Source organism: Podarcis filfolensis (genome assembly GCF_964270895.1).
Source record: "Podarcis filfolensis genome assembly, chromosome: 13".
Taxonomy (NCBI): Eukaryota; Metazoa; Chordata; class Lepidosauria; order Squamata; family Lacertidae; genus Podarcis; species Podarcis filfolensis.
This window is the reverse complement of record NC_139615.1, coordinates 32,040,832-32,060,165: the sequence shown is the minus strand read 5'-3', so window position 1 is coordinate 32,060,165 and position 19,334 is coordinate 32,040,832. Positions and strand designations below refer to the sequence as shown.

Below are 19,334 nucleotides of genomic sequence, written 5' to 3'. Positions count from 1 at the left end.
GTCGTCACTTCAGAGTTGTGAAGCATTTACTCCTTAGCGCTTTTTCTTCTCCTAAAGATGTACTGCAAGACAACGGGTACAGATTTTCCCTCTGCGTTTACACCTGAAGTCTTTCTCATGAATAAGTATCGGTTTAGGATCAGCTTTCCTTCTCCTACAGTAGATGGGCTAATTTTCCAGGTTGATGAGCCACTTCTGCCCCTCACTAACTCAGCAAGGGCTTGAGACCCAATGGCTACCCTCACCTGGTTTAGCCAGCCAGCCAGTCAACACAATTTCCCAGGGTGTGGCCACTGCCGCACGCTGACAGTTCTAGGAGCCACAGGTGAGAGATGAGGGCAGGGTGGAGACCAAAAATGGGGAAGCTACCCCAGAAGGAGCATGACATGTCCCCCACCAGAGCACGTCTGGAGGCAGGAAAGAAGACACACACACTTTTTGTGGGAGGGAAACAGGACAGAAGTTAATATTAATCCACATTCACCTTCAACCATTATTCACTAGGTTGAACTTTTACTGTCCAAATGTACATAGGCACAGACTCAAAAGTTGGTACACAGCAGCACTTATAGATGCCGGACTGCCCAGACAGAGCAACAACAGGAATTATCAGGACAATATCCAGTACTTTTAAGACTTTCACAAAGAACATTAACAGAGCAACACACACACACACACACACACACAGCACACCTCTGACCCATTAGGATCAGTGACTAATGTATTTACTGTTGCACTTCCAGTTTTGTCTATGGAAGAACCACAAAGCGCATGTAAGTTGTCACACTGGGAGATAACACCTCAAGGCAGGAACAGGAGTTCCTCAAAATGAATGTTACTGAAACGGGGATTTCCTGCCTCTTTCCCACCGTACACCCATCTGCTATGGATTAGGGAGGCCTGGCAAAGGGATGTGGAAGGGCTGCAGTTGCAAAAGCTTGCTGGAAATCACCTCCCTCTTTAAATGGAAGATCAACTTTGGACTCAAACTCTTTGATTGTCCTAGGGACTGTCAGGTAAGCATGGAATCTGATACCCAGGTCAGATTTCCACCTCCCAAGTATCTCAGGCCTTTTTTGTTTTAAAGAGTTCCTAGCTTTTATAGATTGAAGGTCAGAAAATGTGGGTGGGCAGTGAAATCAGAAGCAAAAAGGAAGGGAAGACAGAGCAGAACATCCACCTGTCTTCCCCCCCATTAAGCCTTTCTAGTTCATGGGGACATAGGAAACTGCCTATGTCAGATCATTAGCCCATCTTGCTCAGTACTGTCCACGCTGGCTGACAGCAGCTCTCTGCAATTTCAGCTGGACTGAATCTAGAATCTGCATGCAAAGTATATGTGCTACCACGGCCCCACCCCTTTGAGCTCCTGAACTTATAGTCCTTGCACACCCTGGGTTGTAATTTTACAAGCACCTAATAAGTGCTGGTCTATCCCCCTTCCACCACTCCCAGTCCTTGCACCAGAATCCACATATATGTGCCAATGTTGTTTTACTACATTTTCTGCACTGGGCACACTGGACTGGATGACCTGGGAGGTCTCTTCCAACTCCATCTTGGTTGCCCATTTAACAGACCTCCCAATTTTCATTTTTGTTGGTTTCAGAATCTGGGTCCTCTTCAACACAGAGCACAAGCCTCTTCTAATCATGCCTCATATAGTGAGTTTATAGAAACTGAACGAAGCCTACCTGCTCCATTCTAATGCAGAACCACACAGATATATCTGCTAGCCACAGCATTAAGCCAGTCTGAAAAAGTTGTTTTAAACTGCTTTTAATATTGTGTTCTAATGTTGTAACTTGCCCTGCGACCTTAGGCTGAAGGGCAGGTAATTAATAATAATGATCTCCCACCAGCACCTCAAAACTCTGGAAAGTATAGCTTTAGGGGACTGAAAATCCCCAAGGTTTTATGCTTTGGGAGAAATGCTAGCTAAATGTGTGAATAGTTTAAAAATCTGTAGTGCAGTCATACCCTGACATATTGTTACCTCCAGGGCCCAAATATATGAGATGGGCAAAAGGAGATTAAACTTTTAGAAGACATCTGAAGGCAGCCTTGTACTGGGAAGTTTTTAATGTTTGATGTTTTATTATGTTTTTATGTGTGTTGGAAGTAGCCCAGAATGGTTGTGGCAACCCAGCCAGATGGGTGGGATGTAAATAATAAAAATTATTATTATTATTATTATTATTATTATTATTATTATTATTATTATTTGGCAGGTACCTTTTAACAGGGCTCAGAGATCCATGAGGGCCTTGCCCAGGTTGCAACCCAATTACAAGGAGGCTAAATAAAGTGCAGACCATGCTTGAGGATATATGTATGCCAACTTATTTCCCTGTTTCCTATGCATCTGTTTGTCAAGATCTCGTGAGATTGCTAGTCAAACAAGCAACATCCTGAAACAGTGACTTGCTGGCTCAGGTCCTTCTCTAGATCAGAATGAATGCTTGCACAGTTCAAGTAGAACATGCAGTTTGAGAGACGGAAAGATTTGTGCTTCCTTAATGTGACATAGTCTCAAAAAGGACCATGCTTAGTGCATATGCAAGAGCGAGATTGCTGGTGGAATGGACAAACACACAAAATAATCAAGGACACTGATTTCAGGGATTGTAGGAACCAGTGCTGCTAGCGGGCCCCAAAATAAAAAAGAACAATTTCAAAATTAAAACAGAACGGTCGGGACTGTGCTTTCCGTGTAGGAGGGAGCCCATGCTACAAGTTTGCACTGCCCTTCTCCGCAAGAATGTTTAGGCTGCTTCAACCTGCCTTTCTTCCAATGGCTTACACAGAGATTACCACCACTTTATCCTCACCAGTACCTTGTAAGGTAGGCTAGGCTGAGAGTTAGCAGCTGATTGAACAGCACTGCAAGGATTTCAATTCCAGGTGTCCCCAGTCTATGACTTTGTCCAGCGGTTCTTTGGGTGCTCTGTCTGAGAGGCAAGTGGGGGAACAAAGAATTTGGCACTTAAAAAAGAGAGAGGGTGAACTCTAAAAGCTTCTCAAGGAGACAGCCTCTCGTAGATCCAGTTGTCCTCTCCTCTGTGGGTCATAGGTTTCAAGGGTGCACTGCTGTCTTGGAGGTACCGGAAAACAATGCGGTCATGCAAACGGTTTGTCTGGCCCTGCCAGAACTCTATGACTTTTGGTTTCAAGATGTAGCCTCCCCTGGAGGGGATAAAAGAGAGAGAGAGATAAAAAGACTGAAAGAAAGAACCCTAAAACAACAAAGCACCAACTCGCCAATTGGTAATAGGGCTGTGTGAGTGATATAAACAAACCTCATGGGGTGCGGAAATAAATCAAGAGGTTTAGCTACTCTCTAATCCCTGCTGTAGAGGGATGTGGGTGGCGCTGTGGGTTAAAACCACAGAGCCTAGGACTTGCTGATCAGAAGGTCGGCGGTTCAAATCCCCGCGACGGGGTGAGCTCCTGTTGCTCGGTCCCTGCTCCTGCCCACCTAGCAGTTCGAAAGCACGTCAAAGTGCAAGTAGATAAATAGGTACCGCTCTGGCAGGAAGGTAAACGGCGTTTCCATGCGCTGCTCTGGTTTGCCAGAAGTGGTTTAGTCATGCTGGCCACATGACCCGGAAGCTGTACACTGGCTCCCTTGGCCAATAAAGCGAGATGAGCGCCACAACCCCAGAGTCGGCCACGACTGGACCTAATGGTCAGGGGTCCCTTTACCTTTACTAATCCCTGCTGTGGTGTTTGCCACAACACCACACTCCTCAATTTCCTTTGGCTTGAGTTTATCCCAACCAGCCCAATCCACCACTGTAAAAAAGATCACAAGTTTCTGAAACCAACGTCCTGGATCTATGGCTGATAACAACTGAGAGAGGGGGAACAACATACAGAAAACCAAACGGCCAGAATGCACACCAAGGCCTGACTCACCAATATGCTGGCTTAGGCACCTTAGCCTCTCGGTACACCTCTTCCAGCTCTGCATTTTTCTTCCTTAAATACTAACAAAAAGAGGAAAAGGGCTGTGAAGCTTTTTGTCAAAAGGAAACTACCTGGGAGCCTGGTAATAACTCCAATCTACTAGGCGATTTGGGGATATAGAGAGGCTTGTGGATAATCTGCACTTTGTAAGGATGGCTAACGAGCATGTCGTTTGCTGAGAACTGGAGGGAGGGGATGCCAAGGGACAAGCTCAGTTGATAATGGGTGGTGTTAGGACTAGACTATTAATTTATTTAAAAGTTTTAATAGAAAAAGTATAATGAGAACGATTGGAAGCTTTTCACAGAAGGCATTATTGGATAAGAAATGATGTTGCATAAATATCTGATACTTTTAATTGTCATTATCTTTTTCTTTTCTTGTTACTTTTAAATTTTTTGGACTTTTTGATGTGGAGAATTCTTTTTCTTTCTTCTTTTCCTTTTCTGTGCTTAACTTTATTGTACTTACCTTTATTGTAAGATTGTATTTTAAACCAATAAAGATGTATTTATTGCAAATTTATTTAAAAGTTTTATATCCCACCTTCCAGCCAAATGATCTGCAAGGTAAACTGTAATGATATATGCCAGGAATCCACAACATTTTGGGGCCCAGGAACACAGATGGTAATCTAAGGAACTGCCATAGCCACAAAAAAAAACCCCATTTCACAGAAGAGAGGCTGGTGATGCTCAGACACACCCCCAAACAAAAAAAGAAACCCAAACACCTATACCCCCATACCTATACCTATTATAGACAAATCTAAAAGTTATTTGTGTTAAAAATGGCTGTTAAGAACTCAAGCTCAACTACAATAAGTCTTAACACACTGGATATCTACTGTAGCAGAGTTGGGGAACCTTTCTAGCCCATCTCCCGCACCAAATTTGAGCTGCCCATTTGTCAATTGCCTGAGCTTTTTTGACTGCAGGGGTCTTTGGAAGCTGCTCTTAAAGCACGGCTTGCACAGCACTTTAAACAGGGGGTATAGAGGCACTGCCATCAGAGAGCCTTCTGGCCAAGCCCTACCATTATCCAACATCATATGAAATCATATCAGCTGAAATGGCCTGGCAAGTCAAATGATGAAGCCCAGGGGCCAGACATTCCCCACCCCTGTACTACAGGATGCCTATGTTGTGGAGGAGCTTTCAACTTTTGTGCAGAACCATGTTTGCAATTGTTCTTCAATATCCCTGATGACAAGCAGTCCACCTTGAGAACCCTCTATGTTAAGGAAGTTTTGATACCCGTTTACAGATTAATATTTTTGTTACCACGTCTGACAATGTACACCCAGGCTCTCCAGCATATCATGAAAAGGCATATTTCAACACTGTTTCCCCACCCCCAACGCTGGTTCAAGAAAGGGCAGCCCCAACCCTGCAGCTCCTCACCTCTCTGTCCGCAATCACCGTGCTTTGACGACTCACTACAGCCCCGATCTGGCTGCTCTTTGGACGCGTATAGAAGTACTTCTCCGATTCCTCCTCAGCAAGCTTCTCTACAGGGCCCTCAATCCGCACCTGCAAGCAATTCAGTTAAAAGCATGTGAAGCACAAGACCAGAGTGAGGATGTGCTAGTAAGGGGGCTGTGCTGTGTAGTTCAAATCATAGTTACCCCAAGCTCCTCTCCAATATGGTGGGATTAACCGAGAAAAGAGAAGGGGGTGAAGATGGAAAACTTAATTTTTAAAAACTTAATTGGACAATTCCAACTCTTCTGATTTGCTTGTTTTCTGTGTGAAGCACTGCTCAAAAAAAAAGTCTCTTCTCCTTCCACACGTTGGGTTTTCCCCAACCTACTTAATCTTGCATAGGCAAACATTCCCTCTTACTTCTTAAACCCATCAAATTGCCAAGTTAAAAACAGCCTCATTCCAAACTTTCCTATTCCACGCCATTCCATGAAACCAAATATGATAAATTAAAAGTTCTTTTGTCCCACCCTACACCTCCGGATGCCTGTGGCCGAGATGTGGCCCATGGCCTTGTTCCATCTAGCATGTTGCTTCTTGCCTTGCAGTGGCGGGAACAGCTGTCTATCATTAGATCTTGAGGGAGGAGGAATAGCAAGCTCACACCCCACAGACTCTATGGCCTCTCTATGGCACAGAGAGATGGCCGCGGAGAGGGAAAGCACACAACTTCTAGTCGCTATGGGAGACTTTCCAATTGGCCACATTTTAAGGTGCCCTGATCGTGTTGGTGGCTCTCTGAACTGGGAAAGGGAGCTGAAAGACAGTAGGGAGGAGATGACTGAAAGAACAAGACACACCGCAATGAATAGCAGTTTCTGGTTCCAAAATGCAGACTTGCTACAAACCAGAGAGGATAACTACAGTACTCCCTCCGAGCTGTTCCAAAGGGATGATTTCATTTTGACAAGATACAAGAAGAGCTGAAGCAAACTCAAGTACCGACACTTCAGTCCCTTCCATACTTGAGATCAGAGTTCAGCATCTTCCACAGAACAGGCCAAAGAGGAAGAGCCTCCAGCTGCAGCAAGATCATGCCCTTGTCCATCTGCTCAAGACCTGGCTACATACAGTAAGACTCAGCACATATAAGCAGCAACTGGGAAAATGAAAAGGAGCAGCCAGGACAAAAGTTCACCAAAGCTCCTCTTACCATGTCAACCACCCCATGTATTACAGAGCTTTCCAGTTTGACTACAGGACTTCTTTTCAGTAGATGCAGAGAAGACAGTTTACCTGGCGATTGAGGGGCTCCCAGTAGAAGACCATTGAAGCAAATGGGTTTGAATCCTGCAAATGGTGAGAAAAGCAACAGTGAAAAGAAAGTTGCCGTGTCCGCTGACTAAGGCTGTGTACATATGATATATTCAGAGCATGTGACTTCCTACAAAGAATCATGGGAACTGTAGTTTGTGGGGAATTGTAGCTGTGTGAGAGGTAGTGTTCCCTGCATTCTTTGGGGGTGGGGGAAAGTGCTTTAAACATATGGTGTCTACACAGAGACACCTGGATTCCCTAAGCTAGAAGGCAAGGATGATATGGAAGGAGGTTCTTAGACTGAAGAGTTTTTTGTCGTACTTTTTTTTCAGTCAGCCTCTCTCTCTCTGCTCCTTGCTGCTTGAATTGTCTATTTGCAGAAGGAAGAGGAATTTGTACTCATAACCCTTTGGCTGGCCCAGTTTAGCTCAGGGTCACATGTTGCTGAGCCGGCAAAAACTGAGACGCCATAGATAGCTTCTATGAGACTTCCAGTTCCCCCTCAGTAGCTTGCATAGGTGCTTATGCATGTTCCCACAGCAAAATGGAAGCAGAATAGGCAAATATTTGCAACTTTCCTTACTGCGTAATTGATATTGGTCACAAAATGTAGCTATCCTAAAGGATTGTTGCTGTTTCACTTAAAAAATAAGAAGCCTGGATTCAAAGTGTCAGCTCCATAGAAGTAAATCTGAGGTGCTAGTTTACAAAGGTTCAACTTTTCTCCAATAATCTTTCTGTACAAGTAGCACTCACCAGCTCTCTTCCTTTCCGGCTCTCATGGTTAGTGAAGAAGCGAAAGCCTTCCTGGCTAAACCCCTTCAAAAGCAGCATCCGAGCAGAAGGCCGTCCATCTCTGGGAAGGGATAAACACAGCTTATAGATAGGCAAATATTTCCTCTCTACTTTGGCCCCGGGTCCCCCAAACCCATAAAGCAACAAGAATACAAGCCATCAGGCAATGATTCCTACCTAGTACAGGTGGCTAAGCACATGGCATTGACTTCCCCAATAGATGGGCACTTCATAGCTTCTTCAAACCATACAGAGAACTGCTTAATAGGGTTAAGGGAGGTCAGATGTTTCTCCTCAAAGGCCTGGGATGGGAACAAAAAACACCCACATTTTTAGCAGGTGGCTACACCGTTTGACGCCAGTTCTTCTCCCCTTTCAGTCACACATCTATCACTTTTCATTTCCAAAACGTGGTCAGTGTGTCATATCCTACTGCTTCTCCACCACCTATTGTGTTCTTGTAAACTCACCAACCCTTTCCATTTCCCCTTCCCTCCTTTTGATATTCCCCAATTGTTCCATCATCCTCCCAGCCTTCATGGTTCCATAATCATCACCTGACCCTTTCCTCCAAACCTGCCTGCATCTATCAATTGACACACCCACCCAAGCTTTTGGACCCAGTCTCATAATGCTTAATTTGAAGCAAAAGCTCTCTACCTTGTCTCTTAATCGTGGAAACCTTTGGATGCCTTGGGTGGGTTCCAGCCTAAATTAGATGTGAAGCCATGACTAATGTAAGCCCCGGTGATTTCAAAGGGATTCTAAATGCAATTTCAATTTGATCTAATCCCTTGTTCACAGCTTCAAACATCAAGGAGATTCTATTATTAGTTTACTTGCAAATTTAGTGAGAAGGAAAAGGAAAGATGAAAGAAAATTGAAAAAATAAAGAGAGAGAAGAGGAAAAAATAGAAACGGCAAATAATAATATGCCAATAATGATAGACTACAATGCAGGTAGGTACAGTAACCACCAGTAAACAAATTTTAAATAAGCCCTTTAGATGTCCGCATAGAAATCCACCTGAAATTGATGCCTATATGAAATATGTTAGACCTATAAGAAATAGGTTAGATCAAATACAAACTGGGTAGTGAGGCCCTCAGACCATTAAGTAATAGACAGTGGGCATTTATTTTTCCACAACTCTCTTATACCTTCAGCATCTGTTTGTGTTAAGACAAGTGAGCGTCTCTATATATGCTCAGCCACTCTGTATATGCTCAGAAACAACACCTTTATTACTACGTCACGATTCTTTTCGGCGCGAAAGTCAAACTGCGAGGCTAAGCGCTGGCCCAAGAAACGCCGCGCACTCTGCACAAGCTCAGAGGCACTCTGTCCTTCAGCATTCCCCGGCCCCGAAACGCTGCAGTGCAAAAACATGTTCTGGGGTTTAATGCTGCTCCCTCACCTCATCGTCCCCCCTGTAGTCTTTCCGAAGGTGCGTCAGATCCATGGCACGAGACGATTTCCGCGCTTGGCTTGAACCACGAAAACCCAAAGGACGCGACCCCAGGCGAACCGCGCGGCTCAACATCAAAAAATCCTTTGCCCCCTTGCAGTGCGCACGCGCGGAAAAGAGCGACGCGGGCGGAAGCAGCTCGCGTCTTCTCCGCTAACTTCACAGGCCGGGAGGAAACGAGGTCTCAAGCGCCCAATCAGAAACGAAGCAAGAGCCCACCTTTTCCTCTACCCCGCCCTTCTTCGACCACAGCAAATCAAAAGCGCGAAACGACAGTCACCACCAATCAGAAGGTAGAAGGCGGTCCCTCGTAAACCAATGGAAAGCGACTTGCCTCTAGAATCGCGAAGGGTCTGTGTACAGGGGAAACGCGCCCGTAAGCTCGCGAGTGTACACAGTTCTTCGCTCCCACCTTCTGCTTATGAAGTTGTTTCGGCTGAGGAATAAGTGACTGGCCTATGCTTTGAAAGCACATTCCAAATGCATTTTGTCTCTCAAAGTATTCTGGACGCTGTAGTTTACACTTCACAGAATTACAGTTCCCAGCAACTCTTAAACTACAGTTCCCATAATTCTTTGAGGGGGGAAATCTGCTTCGAATGTGCTTAAAAGGCACAGTGCATAGTGTACGCAGTTTCAAGCCCCTACTGAGCAGTGTGTTCTCCCCCGACTATCCACAAATGGTGGCAACAAAGACAAGGGCTTCTTGCTCTTCCTGAGATCTGATTTATTTCCCAACTTTTCTTTAAGGAGCTCTGCCGTAGATCCCTCATCTCCACTTTTAGCACCTTAATTAACCTCTTAGGCTAGGCTAAGAGACAATGGACTTCATGGCCAAGTGAGGATTTGATTGATCATCAAAAAAATTTAGATGCCAGTAACGTCCAATGACAGCAGAAATGTCACATCAAGGGTAGTAGATTCATACATGCACCCACAATCCACAAATACATGGGTTTTTGCCCAAAGAGTGTGGTAAGCTCACACCAAGATGCATAACTGAAAGATCATTTTCTATATTTTTCAGTAACACATATAGATTTGTGGACAACTAACACCTGCCAGGAGCAATGCCTTAACGCCTTCCACATGCGGTGCAGCAGGAAGATTTTGGGCATCACATGGCAGGGCAGAATCTCAAAGATGTGTTCTCCCAAGCCCCATTCCCCGTATGTTGGCATTTGTATCTCAGCAAAGTCTATGCTTGGTCATGTCCACAGAATGGAAGCTTGCAGGATCTCCAAGGGTGTGTTGCATGGGGAGCTGGCGTCACTCTGCAGATGAATGCTGGCAACATTAACTCCGCCGTGTGGGAATCCCTTGCAGGCAATCCCAGTGCCTGGAGACAGACAGTCAGGTCCTGTATCCACATTGGCCAGAGGAGGAATGACAGCTGGGAGGAGCACAGAGAGAAGAAATGCTATGGTGCTTCTGCAACAGCACAACCAGACACCTTTATCTGCCCCAGCTGCAACAAAACATGTCTCTCTACAGACACAGCAGGCACTGTAACTCTCCAACCGTTTGACTTCAGCCCTGAAGGCACACTCTTCCATTTTCTCCTGAGACAGACGGATGCCAGCCAACACAGCACAGCAGCTGCTTTTGGACTGTTCTAAATCCCTCTGTGCATTGCCAGAAGTGACACTTAAAATGGCATTTGCAGGATGTGTGGTGGTGACATCCTGCATAAGCCCCATATACACAAACAAACTTTGCTATGTGTAGCAGGCACATGGGCAAATTTTGCCTGAATGAAAAGCAAAAATATGCATAACGAACTGAATGAATTAGAAACCATAGCACCTGTGTTCATATTAAGAGTAACAATGCCCCTGGCTGACCCAGGTTGCTAAGGTAACAGTGACATGACCTTCATTGTGACACCTCCCTCTGCTGGCCCACTTATTAGATGACCAGAGGTCCTCTATGAGAGTAAGTGTTTGATGCTTTTCTCTTTCATTTTGTTAACATTTCCATAATTGCTATATTTTTAGTCTGACTTGATTATAAACTAATAGGACTGGAAACCTGCTTTTGGTGTATGAGACCTAGATGAGACGAGACTTCCTAATTGCATAGAGGGACTTGTCACCAGCTGCTGTTACTAAACTCTCCAAAGATTGGAACTCCTATTTCTGTTCTTAACTAAGTGCCGGACATGAGTGGAACTGCTGGGAGAGGGACGGTGAAATATAGAAAACACAGAATCCTCTAGAAATTGCAGGCAATGTGAAATGATAGGTTATTTGGGTGTGCTTAGAATCATCTGCACAGTTCAGTAAGAAGCGATGTACATGAATACCTAATGTATCAATGTTAGGTCATGTGTGCTCCCAATTTGGTAAGGTGCTGGACAGTAAATTTGTTAAATCTTAAAATACTTCTCTTTTCTAGACGTTGCTTTTGTGACAATGAAGCATTCTGTAAACTCTTCCTGGAGACAGACAGAAAACACACACACACACTTGAAGATTTGTTAGTGATTTCTAGTTCTATTGCTCTTTAAGGCTTGTTCAAAGCTATTCTGGGGGGGCGGGCTCCTCAACACTGAAAGGATTAATTTCAAAAGATTATCACTGGAACCAGTTTAAATGCTTCAACTAAAATGGCTTGCCTTTTCCTTTGTGGGGACCTTCAAAACTCCAGCAGGCGATATTGAGGAAAAAGGATTTTGATTGCATATTATACAATTCCATAAATTGCTCCCACCTGTGCTTAGAAATATAATTCCAAAGGAAAAGAAAGAAATATAATCCCCTCTATTTCCAATGTTTAGGCTGTGAGTGCAGTTCCTCATGTAACCAAAATGGCACCATCTGCGCACAAGAGAAATGTATCAGCAGGCTTGGGACAACTCCAAGGTTTGCCAAAATATAAAAAAATATTTAGGAAAAACCCCATCGTGTAGGAAAACTTGGGTGTGTGTGTGGCCGGGGGTGGTGGAGGTGGTAATGAGGACTGATCATGCCCAGAGGCCATGAAATGGTGACTAGAAATGGATGGGTAGGAAAAAACTATGGGGAAGGGGAATGGAGTGGAGTGGAATGATTGGAATCCTATTGATTTGTCAAGCTCTGATGCTTCCCAGCAGGAGTTAGGATGGTGCCCTAATACATGAATCACCCCAAGCCCTGAGATCAGTAGGGGGCCCCTGTTTGTGGTCCCACCAAAGGATGTGCCCTGTCAAATGGGCATCCAGGGTAGGGCCTTCTTTGTGGTGGCTCTGTAGTTATGATCTTCCCTCCCTTGGAGGCAAAAATGGTTAAGACACTGATGGGTTTCTAGCAAATGCTGAAGGCTCCCTTGTTTTCCCAAGCCTTTGGAAGCCATGTTGAGATTTATTTTTCATCCTCTAGTCTTTTTTAGTATTCTTCACCAATTATCTTTGTTTTACTGTGGGTTTTCTTTAAAAAGAGTTTCTGTAAATCTTATTATGTTTGCTTTACATAAACTGCTTTGAGCTCATGGCCTTGATGCAAAGCAGCATAGAAAAACTCTTAAGGGTTGGATTCAACTAAGCTGTACTCAGACTAGATTAGACTAGACTAGACTAGACCCACTGACACGAACCAACATTAGTCACCTTCATGAACTTCAGTGGGTCTAAGATGATTAGGACTAGGGCTGGAGACAGACCTAAATAAATAGAGAAGTAAATATCGAGAAACACGACATACTACAAAGGCTCCATGTGGGCAGATAGGGAAGGAAGGAAGACTGCAAACCCTCATTTCTCACTTTCTTCTCCCACACTGTTCTCTAGGCTGGAAAAGCTGCGGATCCCCATTCAAAAGAGGAATGCCAACATTGACGCAGCAGAAGAGGGATACCAGGCATTAGCCTCTGAACCAGAGGGCCTGGGAGGTTTCCTTTCTGCCAAGAGAAAAAGGAGGATGTTTCTACGGAGGATGGGGAAGAGCTAAAAATGTCCTGGAGCTGCTGCAAAGATAATGTCTCGGCCCCCATGCCTACCTCCACGCCTATGCGGCTGGAAGTACCAACGGCAGTCCCCAGAAACAAGAACCGAGAAGTCCTAAGTACAAACAACTATCCCCTTCCTCACTGCTGTAGAAGTGAAACCCCTGTGTTTCCAGCACACTCAACCCAGAATGCTCTGATAGCCCAGCACAATTCACATGTCAGTTGTTTGCCCCATGGGACTCTGGCAGTAGCAGTTAGTGGGGTGACAACATTTACCTGACCTCCCATCACTGATATCACCACAGCTTACCGAGAGGGGAAAAGGGTTGTGAGGTCAGTCAGCTGCAAACGTACTGGCGGGAGCACTGGATTGGCTCCACCAATGTGCTTATGTTGTGCTCTCTCCCGCCCAGCAAGTCACCTCTCTCCCTCCCAGTAAGCTGCCATGGCTCCTTGTGGAGCATATGCAACACAGGACTGTCCAGGTGACATGGCTCAGAAGTCAGAACCCTGGGGGCTGGGGAAGACTTGGACACAGGGCCCATCCTCTGAAAGACCTCCAGAAGCCACTACCCCACTGGAGATTTTCAGTAGAGGAGTTCCCCAGGAGTTAATGAAGCCTTCACCTCCACAACCTGAGGAGATAACCCTGACCTGTCCTCCAAGCCTCAGGATATGTCCTCAGAACCCTCAGCAGTACAGAAAGACACTTCTCTGTGGCCTAGGGAAAGCAGAAAGTTCCTCAGCTCTGTCAGAGCCAGGACTTGAGGAACAAAGCACGGCTCCCATAAGCACCGACAGTTTCCCGTGGAGTTGGGAGCATCCAAGTCTTTAGCAGCCTTTCTCAACCTGTGGGTCCCCAGATGTTGTTGGACTACAACTCCCATCATCCCTAGCTAGCAAGGCCAGAGCTCAGGGATGATGGGAGTTGTAGTCCAACAACATCTGGGGACTCACAGGTTGAGAACCGCTGCTTTAAAGCCTCCAGCCCATTTACCCTGCATCCACTGTGCTGCTGGTTTGCGAAGCAGCGTGCACACGTCACATTAGCCGCAATCTCTCCTATCGTTTCTTATGAAACACGGTTTTTGAAGCGTTTCCCCTTCAAACCAGCTTTTCTCCAAATTTAGAAAAAGAACCACCCATTTGCATTGTAAACTGGAAATGTGTCCACAGCCTCAGTTAGCTTGCTACCACTGTCTTGCATACAGCCTGACTCAATCCGGTCCTATTTCCCCCCTACGGGTCCTAGCCTGGAACAGCAGTTTGCTCCAGGCAATCTGTGCAGGAGTTTATTCTTGGGATGCTGCTGCTGCTGCTGCTGATATTAATAACAATGATACCCCGCCTATCTGGCTGGGTTTCCCCAGCCACTCTGGGCAGCTTCCAGCACATATTAAAATGTAATAAAATGTAATAGAACATGGTGGAGACAATAACATGGAACAACCTTCTCTACTCCTCATCTGTTTTCGTAGGTGTGCGAAGAGGCCTGTCTGTAGCAGGCAGGCTTCAGGCTGGTGGCAACTGAAGCTTGCTCTAAATTTGGAAGAATCAAGGCTGATTTTTTTTTTTTTAAATATTGTGGAACAGTAGTAGCAGGGTTCCTCTCTCTGTCTGTGCACACGCTATACCTTTAAAGAGCAATCAGATAATTATGGGCACCATAATTTACAAACTACAGTGCCCATAATTCTTTGAAGGAGGGAGAATGCACTTGAAGGGTACTTGAAATATATAGTGTGCATCCAGACTCTGTCTGGGAGTAGCCATCTTACTGTGTCCACATGATTTACTTGTGGGAAGTGGCTGAGAAGCCCAGTTGGCTGGATCAGATGTGCCATGTGGAACAAGATGAAAAATAAAGCTCTCGCTTTAGACAGCTACTTAGCCAGCATAGCACTTTTGCACATTGCAAACTTCTTTGAGAATACAGCTGCCACCCATGGCTCTGTGGTGATGTGTTGGGTTGAGTAATGGAGAAGCAATTTTCCTCCAAACCCTTCTATGCACGTGGGGTGGTTTAACCGAGGGCAGCTTCTTACAGTCGTACCTGGTCAGGTGGGTAATTTACTCAGGCATGCTTGCTGTTTTGGTAGTTGCTTATATACTGGAGCACGAGGAGGATGATGACGATGAAGAGGAAGAGCAAAAGCAAAAGAAAGAATCAGAAAAAGAGCGAGAACAAGAACAAAGAAAAGTACAAGAACAAGAACAACGAAGGGTACAAGAACTAGAAGCAAAAAGAGTACAAGAACAAGAAGCAAAAAGCGTACAAGAACAAGAAGCAAAAAAAGTACAAGAACCACAAAAAATACAGGAACAAGACAAAACACGGCGGCCATCAAAAGGTCAAGGTTGGTGCATAAAACCAAGAAAATGTTTATCAGTTTAAGAAAAGTATATTATAACCTTCCAACTTCTGTCCGCCCAATACTTGTTCCAAGTGTAGAATGCACAGTGTCTTGTGTCAATATGTACATTAAAGATTCCCTTAGAACTATACAGGTACACTGTATATAGTATGCCACTCCCAGCTTGCAACAAAAAGGGCAACCAGCTAGTCTTGTCTCTCTCCCAGAACATATTGTCCACAGTGAGTCAGTGAATATGTTCCAATCACTGTGTCCTTTATGCATTAGAGCTTTTCTTTGGGCTACAGCACACACCTCCTCTTGCAATAAACAACTGCTACTCAGCTAGTCTTGTACCCCACTTAAATATTATCCACAATGATCGAATAGATTCCAAGCTCTCTGTTGATACATATCAAGAGATTTCGACAAAGCAAGGAGACTATCATGTTACTAACACCCCCCTTTCCTTCCCCCACCCCACCCCTGGAAGATGATGATACTGAAAGGCCCTGCACCTCCAAAGATGCAGCTGATGGGACGGAGGCAGAGACACAAACCAATCCACGCTATTTCCCGAAATCACCAAAAAAGATCACATTGGATGAGATCCTGCTTGGAATGCAGAAGATCGAGTTCACCATCAGTAACACAAGTAAGTCAGGAGGACCTCTCATTTTTATGGAATGGGATTTGATCAAGCAGTAGAGGATGTGTGACTGTCAAGAGCATATTGATATTGAAGTAGCAAAGGGAGATTGGGGTGGGCTTTGGCTACACCCACTGCTGTCTCTGCCCTTCCCCACTGCTGGTGTGCCCCCAAGGTTACCCCCAAGGGAATGCAACGCTCAACAGAAAAAAAGCTTCCTCTCTTCTTTGCACCCTGCTATACTTCCTGGTTTTTTACTTCTGTATCATTCTTGCCACTACAGGTAACTCGCATTTGACACTTTTTTTACTTACGTGATTGCATGTACAGTGGTACCTCAGGTTAAGTACTTAATTCGTTCCGGAGGTCCGTTCTTAACCTGAAACTGTTCTTAACCTGAAGACCACTTTAGCTAATGGGGCCTCCTGCTGCTGCTGCACCGCCGGAGCACGATTTCTGTTCTTATCCTGAAACAAAGTTCTTAACCCGAGGTACTATTTCTGGGTCAGCGGAGTCTGTAACCTGAAGCGTATGTAACCTGAAGCGTATGTAACCCGAGGTACCACTGTATAAGAACTTAAATTTTTTAGTACAGTGGTACCTCGGGTTACATACGCTTCAGGTTACATACGCTTCAGGTTACAGACTCCGCTAACCCAGAAATAGTACCTCGGGTTAAGAACTTTGTTTCAGGATAAGAACAGAAATCGTGCTCCGGCGGTGCAGCAGCAGCAGGAGGCCCCATTAGCTAAAGTGGTGCTTCAGGTTAAGAACAGTTTCAGGTTAAGAACAGACCTCCGGAACGAATTAAGTACTTAACCCGAGGTACCACTGTATATATAATAAATGTTCATAAATGTACCAACCAAGCACATACATAGATCAGTACAGGAAGACCGACCTGAAACCATTCTGACTCCCAAACTGACCAAATGTTTTCTCTGCAAGGAGGGAGGGGGTGAGGGAACCTTCCTATTGTCTCAGGAATTGGGTAATCACCATCTCAAAGGAATGGCCAGACTACCAGGAAAGGCAATCAGATAAGGCATTATCGATAACCTGGCAGACAGGAAAAACAACAACATTCAAATTTCTGTTGTAGACCGCCTTTTCTGTGATGTAGGTATGATGTTTGTGGGGGGTGGTCTTGGGTTACACCCTTTCTGTGATGTATGTATGATGTATGGAGGGGTGGTCTTGAGCTCTTATATGTCTATATAAGGGCAGGCACACCTTTGTTCTGGGTCCTCCTCCTTTCTCCTACATGTGAGGGGAGCACCCTGTTGCAACAGTTTAATAAAGGATCAGGCTTACTAGCTGCTTTGCTTCTCAATATTCTCTGGTTGGCCTCTGTTATTTTCTCCTACCGATGGAGAACGTACAAAGGACTCTATAAGGGCTCTTGTGTCCCCCATAAGGGAGTAAGGGCAGATTTTGTTTACAACAGCAGATTTGCAATTTTGGGGGGAGAGAAATAGATGGAGAGTGTAGGAAACCCACTCTCCATTTATTTATCCACACACACACCAGCACCTGTGCAGGGAAGGCAAAGCAAGCACTCTGGCAGCATCTAAGAGCCTTTCTGCTGCCTTCCCAAAGCTTGATTAGCAGCCCTCCACCTTGCAAGGGGTGGAGATTCAAGAGTTCATGGCTTTTACACATATTTTTGTATACACGTGGACCCTGAGAACCTAACCTTTGCATAAGATGTGAGTTACCTGTATTTGAAACCAGTTGTCACAGAGTGTGTGTTGAAGCAATAGTTGTTCTGCCCGAGTCAAAAATCATGCTGTTTCATTGCAGTGAGAGACTTTGAGCAGCGCCTTTCCCGCTTGGAGCAGATCGTTTTGAAAATGAGGAATGCGTGGATCCACCACAGAACTTGCCATCTAGAGGGTCTGGAATATGACGATGAACAGGATTAATATTTTTTTCCCCTCCTGATTTTATTGGTTTTGTAGATTTGCAAATCGACATCCTTCCCCCATCCAATAAAAAATATTTATTTGGGAATCAAGTTGTTTAATCTGCTAATCAAGACATGGCTAATTAAGACATATCTGTGTTTTCTGGTTATGTTTTAACACTTTGTGTTAAACAACCTTTACAATTATTTTTCAAAATGGAGACTTGATCATAATAAAAAATTGACCATTATGGACTATCATTGGCAGGATGGATAAAAATCAATGATTTTTTAAAAATAAAATAAATCAGATTTTTTAAAATTTAAATCAGATTTTTAAAAAATTTAAATTGGATTTTTAAAATAAAATGCTTTTGGAGGGAAAAAAATTCTATAGGTAGTTTTCTATTGAAGTTACATTATAGTCCAAAGGCTATTCAACAGGAAATAAGGATTTGTTTTAAGTTTTTCATGTGTGCTAAAACTCAGTCTAAATTGTTTTCTTTTAAATTGTTTAATCACATCAGTTAACAAACATGGATAGATATGCTATAATGTTATTGTTTTAGTTAAATAAATTGTTTAAATTGTTATTAAGGAAATTATTATTTTTCTCCTTCCAGTAAAGTACAGCAGAAAAGTTGTCCAAATACAGTTAACTTATGAAACCTCACAATAATTTCAAAATTATCTGTCTATGTATTTCTAATAGTATAACCAAATCAGTAATTTTTGATATAACTGTGAAAACTACTCTGAAAATTTATTATTCCAAAAATGAAACCTTCATCTGGTTGTAAATATTAAGATTACACCATCAAGAATGAGTCTTTCTGTAAAAAAAGTGATTTAAATCAAGTCTTACTGATTAGTGATTTAAATCAAGTACTGACTAGTGATTTAAATCGTGATTTATATCAATTTGATTTAAATCAAATCCACCCTGATCATTGGTAATAATAATAAGCAAAACACCACCCTGTTAAGGGTTATCATTGGTCTGTACCTTTGCCCACATGACTTCAAACCACACAGGTAAAGGAAAACATTTAGGAGGTAACTTTGTTTTAATTCAAGGCTGGGTGGGCATCTGTGGAGGACCCCCACCCTAGCAGGGGCTGACTGACCTGATCTCCCTGAATGTGCTTCTCTACTTCGCCAGGCATCCTACTTGTTCACTGAGGAGCATAGGAAGCTGCTTTATAGCGAGTCGGACCATAGGTCCATTGAGCTCAACATTGTCTCCGCACAGTAACAGACAGCGGCTGTGCAGGATTTCAGGAAGGGGAGCTCTCTTCCTATCTGGAGAAGCCACTGGAGCAGGCATAGGCAAACTCCAGCCCTCCAGATGTTTGGGACTACAATACCCATCATCCCTGACCACTGGTCCTGTTAGCTAGAGATGATGGGAATTGTAGTCCCAAACATCTGGAGGGCCGGAGTTTGCCTATGCCTGCACTGGAGATTGAACCTGTGACCTTCTGCATGCAGAGCACATGCTCTGAGCTACAGCCACAATGGGTCAGT

The 19,334-nt window shown here is 44.2% G+C and overlaps 2 protein-coding genes across 3 annotated transcripts; one reads left to right on the top strand and one right to left on the bottom strand.

The window, feature by feature from the left end:
• Positions 1–492: 492 nt before the first annotated feature.
• PNPO (pyridoxamine 5'-phosphate oxidase) lies at positions 493–9,105 on the bottom strand. The gene is made up of 7 exons (XM_083583566.1): positions 8,924–9,105; positions 7,683–7,807; positions 7,467–7,566; positions 6,690–6,743; positions 5,373–5,501; positions 3,919–3,989; positions 493–3,186 (listed from the first exon to the last, which is right to left on the bottom strand). The coding sequence occupies exons 1-7, from the start codon at positions 9,047–9,049 to the stop codon at positions 3,021–3,023; spliced, it is 771 nt and encodes a 256-aa protein (XP_083439692.1). The 5' UTR covers positions 9,050–9,105; the 3' UTR covers positions 493–3,020.
• Positions 9,106–10,812: 1,707 nt separating this feature from the next.
• LOC310748074 (uncharacterized protein) lies at positions 10,813–17,918 on the top strand. Of its 2 annotated transcripts, none has more exons than XM_083583616.1 (5): positions 10,813–10,909; positions 12,741–13,014; positions 14,998–15,255; positions 15,746–15,907; positions 17,705–17,918. In XM_083583616.1, exons 2-5 carry the CDS (start codon positions 12,903–12,905, stop codon positions 17,824–17,826), a joined length of 654 nt encoding a protein of 217 aa, XP_083439742.1. In that variant the 5' UTR covers positions 10,813–10,909; positions 12,741–12,902; the 3' UTR covers positions 17,827–17,918. The 2 variants fall into 2 exon arrangements, with proteins under 2 accessions (XP_083439742.1, XP_083439743.1); XM_083583617.1 differs by lacking the exon at positions 10,813–10,909 and adding an exon at positions 11,749–11,838.
• Positions 17,919–19,334: the final 1,416 nt, after the last annotated feature.

What these genes read in the sequence shown, in the direction of transcription:
- PNPO (XM_083583566.1), bottom strand. Translation starts at nt 9,049, where the DNA reads ATGTTGAGCCGCGCGGTTCGCCTGGGGTCGCGTCCTTTGGGTTTTCGT. An exon ending in TGCTTAGCCACCTGTACTAG is followed by an intron (nt 7,567 to 7,682) that starts GTAGGAATCATT and finishes ATCCCTTCCCAG; the next exon opens with AGATGGACGGCCTTCTGCTC. An exon ending in CGGTGATTGCGGACAGAGAG is followed by an intron (nt 3,990 to 5,372) that starts GTGAGGAGCTGC and finishes TCTTTTTGTTAG; the next exon opens with TATTTAAGGAAGAAAAATGC.
- LOC310748074 (XM_083583616.1), top strand. Translation starts at nt 12,903, where the DNA reads ATGTCCTGGAGCTGCTGCAAAGATAATGTCTCGGCCCCCATGCCTACC. An exon ending in CAAGAACCGAGAAGTCCTAA is followed by an intron (nt 13,015 to 14,997) that starts GTACAAACAACT and finishes CTGTTTTGGTAG; the next exon opens with TTGCTTATATACTGGAGCAC. An exon ending in GTTCACCATCAGTAACACAA is followed by an intron (nt 15,908 to 17,704) that starts GTAAGTCAGGAG and finishes GTTTCATTGCAG; the next exon opens with TGAGAGACTTTGAGCAGCGC.